The sequence below is a fragment of the Oncorhynchus tshawytscha genome, linkage group LG08 (assembly GCF_018296145.1).
Source record: "Oncorhynchus tshawytscha isolate Ot180627B linkage group LG08, Otsh_v2.0, whole genome shotgun sequence".
Taxonomy (NCBI): domain Eukaryota; kingdom Metazoa; phylum Chordata; class Actinopteri; order Salmoniformes; family Salmonidae; genus Oncorhynchus; species Oncorhynchus tshawytscha.
Window position 1 is genome coordinate 79,568,014 of NC_056436.1, and position 7,245 is coordinate 79,575,258.

Here is a 7,245-nt window from a genome sequence, read left to right on the forward strand (position 1 = left end):
TTCTTCACGTGTTACAGGTGAAACGTCCGTGCTGCATGCATGCCAACCATTTGATCCCAGTCAGTTTCATGGGAATAGGCATTTTGATCTTCTTGAATGATGTAAGGGTGACTAACAGGCCTAACGAATCAGATGTTTAGAGCAAAAAAATATATATATTTCAGCACAATCATCCTAAATTCTTACAAGAAATGACATGGTGTTTTTGGTATAAGTGTAGCCTGACATTATCATGCTATTATATTATGTTTGTTATGTAGAATACTGATGAATCATTAAGTGACCTTGCTAGACACAGCACCATTCTGAGAAGTGGTTATAAGGGTTGGATGGCTTTGGAAGTTTCACATAACCACAGTTCCATTACCTAAGTGGTGCATTCAGTTGACTACAATTTATTTTTACACCATTGCAGCATCAGCGCAAAAAACATTTGTGGCGTAAGCCCCGAAAGCCAGGTCCTGGTGACGTTCAGGGAGTTGCATAAGCATCTATCTTGGGGTTTCTGAGACTGTTCCGTTCATTATTTTTTCCTCTCCCTTTACTGTTACTTTCGAGACGCCCACTCACTACTGTAACCACAGAAGCCGCGCGCAGTGACCTGATTGGGTGCTGCAGAGAGCGTCTTTTCCGGTTGTGAGTAGAGTCTATGGAGGCTTTATAAACAGAAGACCCCACCTATCAACTTGAAACATCACTTCTTGAACAGTTTCTGTCTTCTATAAGTCATAGACGCACAATTCCAGCTTTTCAGAATGTCTACAGAGAACTTTTCAGGCGAGTCTTGAGCGTTGACCTGATTTTTACATTTTTATTATTAGGCTATTGATTATTGCAGCGTTTTTTATTGTATTTTATTCCTGCTGTTGTAGATTTAATGTGGATTGATTTTGTTTGGTATACATTATTTAGTTTTTAATGGCACATTTTTGAAAAACTTTGAATCTCTTTAGTCCTATTATTAATAGGCTGATTAAAATAAACGTGTAAAATAATTCATGAATTGAATTATTCCCACTCTAATTTAAACCATTTTCTAAATCCCCTATCAGACTTGGAGCTGGAGCTAACTGATCTGCTCCAGGAGTTCGCTGACGTGGTTGAGGAGTTGAGAGAGCCTTCCCAAAGCGTTCCGTACGAATACGAGCTGCTCTTGTCTGAAGCCAAACGACGCACCGGGCTAGGGGACGACGGCTCAGTGGTCAGCGACAGCGGCGTGGAGGACAATAGTGACTGCAGTGAGTAGCCTTTAGGTCTAAACCTTTATGGTCGTGTGTCCCATACATGCGTGGGGTTTGTGCGTAAACGATGACTCAGATAAAGAATACGCCTATGGGTAGCCGTGGTTTAAGCCCCTTTCCTCAACCCACACTTGACATTTTTTTTTACTGGCGACAGCAACGGATCACGAACATGCATCAACTTTACATGAAATTAGAGAGTCACACAAAATAACACTGTTCAACTAATGCACGTTTTCTCCATGACATCTAATGGATTTGTATTACTGTCTGTGGATGAAGGGTTGCGTTATCTTATTTAACACATCATTCAATCTGAAAGTTATATTCAACATTAGCTACCAGAATGGTCTGCTGTAGCTCAGTTGGTAGAGCTTGGAGTTTGAAATGCCAGGGTTGTGGGTTTGATTCCTGGGGTCACCCATATGTAAAATGTATGCAGGTATGCTTTGCATCAAGTGTCTACTGAATGGCTTATATTGAATCAATAAGGCCTGAGAGGGTGTGGGATATGGCCAATATACCAGGCTCAGGGTTCTTCTTATGCACAACTGCTTGGCTCCAGCTCTGGTATAGTCATATACCACAAACCCCTGAGGTGCCTTATTGCTATTATAAACTGGTTACCAACGTAATTAGAGCAGTAAAAATATATGTTTTCTCATACCTGTGGTATACAGCTTTCAGCCAATCAGCATTCAGGGCTCGAACCACCCAGTTTATAATATATATTAGTCGTGCCACGTGTGGATGTGTTCTTGTGGTCTAATCTCTCTCTCTCTCCTCCCTCTCTCCCTCTCTCTCCCTCTCTCTCTCTCCCTCTCTCTCCCTCTCCCTCTCTCTCCTTCTCGCTCTCTCTCTCCCTCCCTCCCTCTCTCCCTCTCCCTCTCTCCTTCTCTCGCTCCAGGCAGTGAGACGTTTCTGGGTAACGGTTTGAACGCCAGTGAAGAAGAGATCCACACTGCAGGCCTAACAGTGACGCCCAAAGGTAAGGAGACCAATACCATTACATCTCAACCCATCACCATGTAAACTAGCTCGGAGCTATCTAACCAGATGGAGTTGTAGTAGGACATCACTATCAGTCCATACACAGATCACTACCACTTTCACACAGATAATTAGAGCATTTACAATAGATCACTATTGATTTGAGTTTACACAACAAAGCTGGGCCGCTGTGCTTCTACAGCCTGTCTCCTGCAGGGCTATTGAGCCTCATCATTGGGTGGTGGAGCGGGGGTTTAGGGTAGGAGCAGCTGTGTGTGGCTGGGTGAAAGGGGGCCACATTGTCTAATGTAGATGAGGGAATAATGTTAATTGAAAGACCACAGAGTGCTGGTTGAGGGGGCACCAGTCTGTCTGTCTCCATTATACTGGCACACACTACTTAAGACATACATTAGACATACATAATATTACTTAAGACATACATTATACATACATAACACTACTTAAGACATACATTAGACATACATAACACTACTTAAGACATACATTAGACAAACATAACACTACTTAAGACACATTCAACATGCATAACACTACTTAAGACATACATTAGACAAACATAACACTACTTAAGACACATTCAACATGCATAACACTACTTAAGACATACATTAGACAAACATAACACTACTTAAGACACATTCAACATGCATAACACTACTAAAGACATACATTAGACATGCATAACACTACTAAAGACATACATTAGACATACATAATACTACTAAAGACATACATTATACATACATAACACTACTTAAGACATACATTATACATACATAACACTACTTAAGACATACATTAGACAGACAAACATAACACTACTAAAGACATACATTTGACTTACATAACATTACTTAAGAGATGCATTAGACATACATAGCAATACATAAAGCATACATAAGCCATACATAAGCTAAACATAACACTATAATATCCACGTCAGTCAGTCTGAGGTGTGCTGCAGGCGCCTCACTGGCTCAGTGGAGTTTTATATTATGGGCTGTTTAAGAGGAGATTTTTTATAAAAACAGCTGAATAAGAGTCTGTGAATCTTATTTTCCATCTTGGTTAAACCAGGGGTTGTGTCCTGACTCCTTCATTGTGTTCCAAATGGTACCCTATTTCCTATATAGTCCACTACATTTAACCAGGGCCCTAAGGGCTCTAGGGAATAGGGTGTCATTTGGGATGCAGATTCTTCTTATATAATTCTGGGAGTTGGATCCCATTTCCTGCACTGATCCAAAGGAGGAAATGCCAGTGAACATAGAGCTGCTACTGCTGCATCTCTCCACAGAAATGTTCCATTCCACCACTCTCTTTTTCTCCTTCTCACATGCTCTCCATTTTCTCTTCAGCCAGAATGGGAGACACAGGAGACCTACAGAGATTCATCGACAGTTTGGACCGGGAACTTGCTGGTATGCATCTCAAAACAAAACAAAAAATCCTCCACAGCTGGACAATCTCTTTATATATCTTTAGTGTAGTGTTTCAATCTCTTTATATATCTTTAGTGTAGTGTTTCAATCTCTTTATATATCTTTAGTGTAGTGTTTCAATCTCTTTATATATCTTTAGTGTAGTGTTTCAATCTCTTTATATATCTCTAGTCTAGTGTTTCAATCTCTTTATATATCTTTAGTCTAGTGTTTCAATCTCTTTATGTATCTTTAGTCTAGTGTTTCAATCTCTTTATATATCTTTAGTCCAGTCTTTCAATCTCTTTATATATCTTTAGTCTAGTCTTTCAATCTCTTTATATATCTTTAGTCTAGTGTTTCAATCTCTTTATATCCCTTTAATGGGGTGGCAAGTAGGCTAGTGTTTAGAGCGTTGGACTAGTAACCGAAAGGTTGCAAGATCAAATCCTTGAGCTGACAAGGTAAAATCTGTTGTTATGCCCCTGAACAGGCAGTTAACCCACTGTGCCGTCATTGAAAATAAGAATTTGTTCTTATCTCTTTAGTCTAGTGTTTCTATCTCTTTAGTCTAGTGTTTCTATCTCTTTAGTCTAGTGTTTCTATCTCTTTAGTCTAGTGTTTCTATCTCTTTAGGCTAGTGTTTCTATCTCTTTAGGCTAGTGTTTCTATCTCTTTAGTCTAGTGTTTCAATGCCAGCTGAGGTCAGTGTATCATGCAGTTTATTTTCTATAGACCTTTAATATTATTAATTTATTTACTGCTAGTTGGGCCTTTAATATTATCAATTTCCTTTTCCATTGAGATGCTGACACGTAGAGCAGCTAGTAGCCAGTAACCTACACGCCGCATAGTGCACTGCTTTTGAACAGAGCCCTATGAGGTAATAAAGCCCTTTGAGGGAATAGGGTGCCATTTGGAACTCAAACTGGGTCTCATCCTTGTAGTATCCAGCTGAATCACAGCTCCTCTAGTGTCTAAATGCAGTATACAGCTGAATCCCAGATCTCCTCTAGTGTCTAAATGCAGTATACAGCTGAATCCCAGATCTCCTCTAGTGTCTAAATGTAGTATCCAGCTGAATCACAGCTCCTCTAGTGTCTAAATGTAGTATCCAGCTGAATCACAGCTCCTCTAGTGTCTAAATGCAGTATACAGCTGAATCCCAGATCTCCTCTAGTGTCTAAATGCAGTATCCAGCTGAATCCCAGATCTCCTCTAGTGTCTAAATGTAGTATCCAGCTGAATCACAGCTCCTCTAGTGTCTAAATGCCATGTCTGCAGGGTTGAGGTGGGCTATCTACACACCCTCCAGTGATAGTAGTCTACAGTACATTACTATTTTACCACTTACCACTACCACTATCAGCAGAGAGGCTGTTTGAGAACACACAGAGACGAAGATACACACACACACACACACACACACACACACACACACACACACACACACACACACACACACAAACACACACACACACACACACACACACACATGCCCGCACACATACACACACGCACACGCGCACACACACAAACACACACACACACAGACATGTACGCCGATTTACACACACACACACACACACCGTGTTATCAGACACAGATAAGTGCTGTTCCCGATGAATCAGAACTGTTCTCGGCATCTGTACCAGACTGCTGCATGCTAATGACTGTGCGTTTGTTTGTGTCTGTCTGACAGAGATGTGAGCGGAGAGACGGAGAGAGATGGGGAGAGACGGAGACTGAGAGAGACAGCTGCTGAGACCACGGGAAGAGCGAAGAGAGAACAGACCAGAGGCTGCACGGCTGGCTACCTCTGAACACACAACCACACTGATCTAAAACAGTTCTGTTCTGTTCGGAGAAAGCCAGCTCTCTCTTGGCCCCTTTGGGGGGAAAAAGGATAAACATGAGGAATTAAAAGGGCATCATGTTCCAACATTTAGAACACCACTGGACCTGAGGTGGTAGACTACATCCCTTCCCTCAGACTGGTGATGTATTCACAGCTAAATCGAGCTGTTGGATAGTCAACGTGAATCTCTTCAATAGGAGAACATGATGTGTGTGAAATGGCATCCAAGTACAACACTTGCTAATCACAAGATCTATAGTGGGAAACATAGGGTCTATGCCAACCTGCTGTTTCCTGATGGAAGGCCTTATAATAGTGAAACCCGTTGTCCTCATCACAACCCAATGTGTTAGACCTCCCCCATGTATAGTCATTCTTCAAAATGCTGAGTTTTATATTGTAAAGTCGAAAGTGATATACAGTATTATATTGCCTATACTACAAACAGACCACTGCCTAACCTGATGATGATGATTTTTGTACAGATGAATAAAGATAGTTAAAAAAAACAACTTTTGCTGTATTTTTAAGTTATTTCAAAGCAATTGAATAGTCTAAAAACAAGTGGGTGGAAAATGTACAGTGAAAAGTAAGTGAGCAAAATGTAATTTCACATGATATCATTAATCAATCAATCAAGGAATCAAATGTATTTATAAAGGCCATTTTACATCAGCAGATGTCACAAATTGCTGTACAGAAACCCAGCCTAAAACCACAAACAGTAAGCAATGCAGATGTAGAAGCACGGTGACTAGGAAAAACTCCCTACAAAGGCAGAAACCTAGGAAGAAACCTAGAAAGAAATCAAGCTATGAGGGGTGGCCAGTCCTCTTCTGGCTTTGCCGGGTGGAGATTATAACATTACATGGCCAAGATGTTCAAATGTTCATAGATGACCAGCGGGGTCAAATAATAATAATCACAGTGTTTGTAGAGGGTCCAACAGGTCAGCACCTCAGGAGTAAATGTCAGTTGGCTTTTCATAGCCGAGCATTCAGAGTTAGAGACAGCAGGTGCGGTAGAGAGAGTCGAAAACAGCAGGTTAATGACATTAGTGGATTTATATAGCACTTTTCCAACTTCTCAAAGCTCTTTACATTGTTTGGGGGTGACATCAGCTATGTCACAGAGGAGACATGAGTGAATATGTTGAATAGATCAAATAATAAATACAAAAATCGAGGAATACGAGTGACTGCTGGCTTCTACTTCTCTTTTAGTCTTACTGCTAGTATCACACCTACAACTGCCTGTACCCTCCGTTCACCTTACTCTGTCTGCCTGGGCCTTTCTTCACTTCCTGTTGTCTCCACGTCCCGTACGAATCATCTAATTGGTTGGCAGAAGTGAAACTCCAAACAAAATCAGGAAACACAAATCTATCCCTGGCACTGCTCGGAGACAGTTAAAGGTGGGAAGTGCGTCAGTAGAGTGTGATGGCATAACAATAGTGACTTAGTCTATGTTTAGCATTGTTGTCCGAGGATCAGAGGGTCAGGGATGAGACTATAACTATTGCTGCTCTCTCTCTCTCTCTCTCTCTATTGCTGCTCTCAGTAGGCGACTACTGAGAAGCTGAATAGTTGGTAATTTAAAGACTTTAATTATATTCTATTTGTCTCTACTGACAACCTATTTCCTAGATTTCACTATTATATGCATCTCAATTGACACCCTAAGGGCACCCAAATGGCACCCTATTGACACC

General features: G+C 41.0%; 1 protein-coding gene across 1 annotated transcript; it reads left to right on the plus strand.

The window, feature by feature from the left end:
* Positions 1 to 630: 630 nt before the first annotated feature.
* si:dkey-27i16.2 (regulator of cell cycle RGCC-like) lies at positions 631 to 6,024 on the plus strand. The gene is made up of 5 exons (XM_024428732.2): positions 631 to 777; positions 1,053 to 1,238; positions 2,149 to 2,229; positions 3,614 to 3,676; positions 5,379 to 6,024. Exons 1-5 carry the CDS (start codon positions 756 to 758, stop codon positions 5,384 to 5,386), a joined length of 360 nt encoding a protein of 119 aa, XP_024284500.1. The 5' UTR covers positions 631 to 755; the 3' UTR covers positions 5,387 to 6,024.
* The last annotated feature ends 1,221 nt before the right edge of the window (positions 6,025 to 7,245 follow it).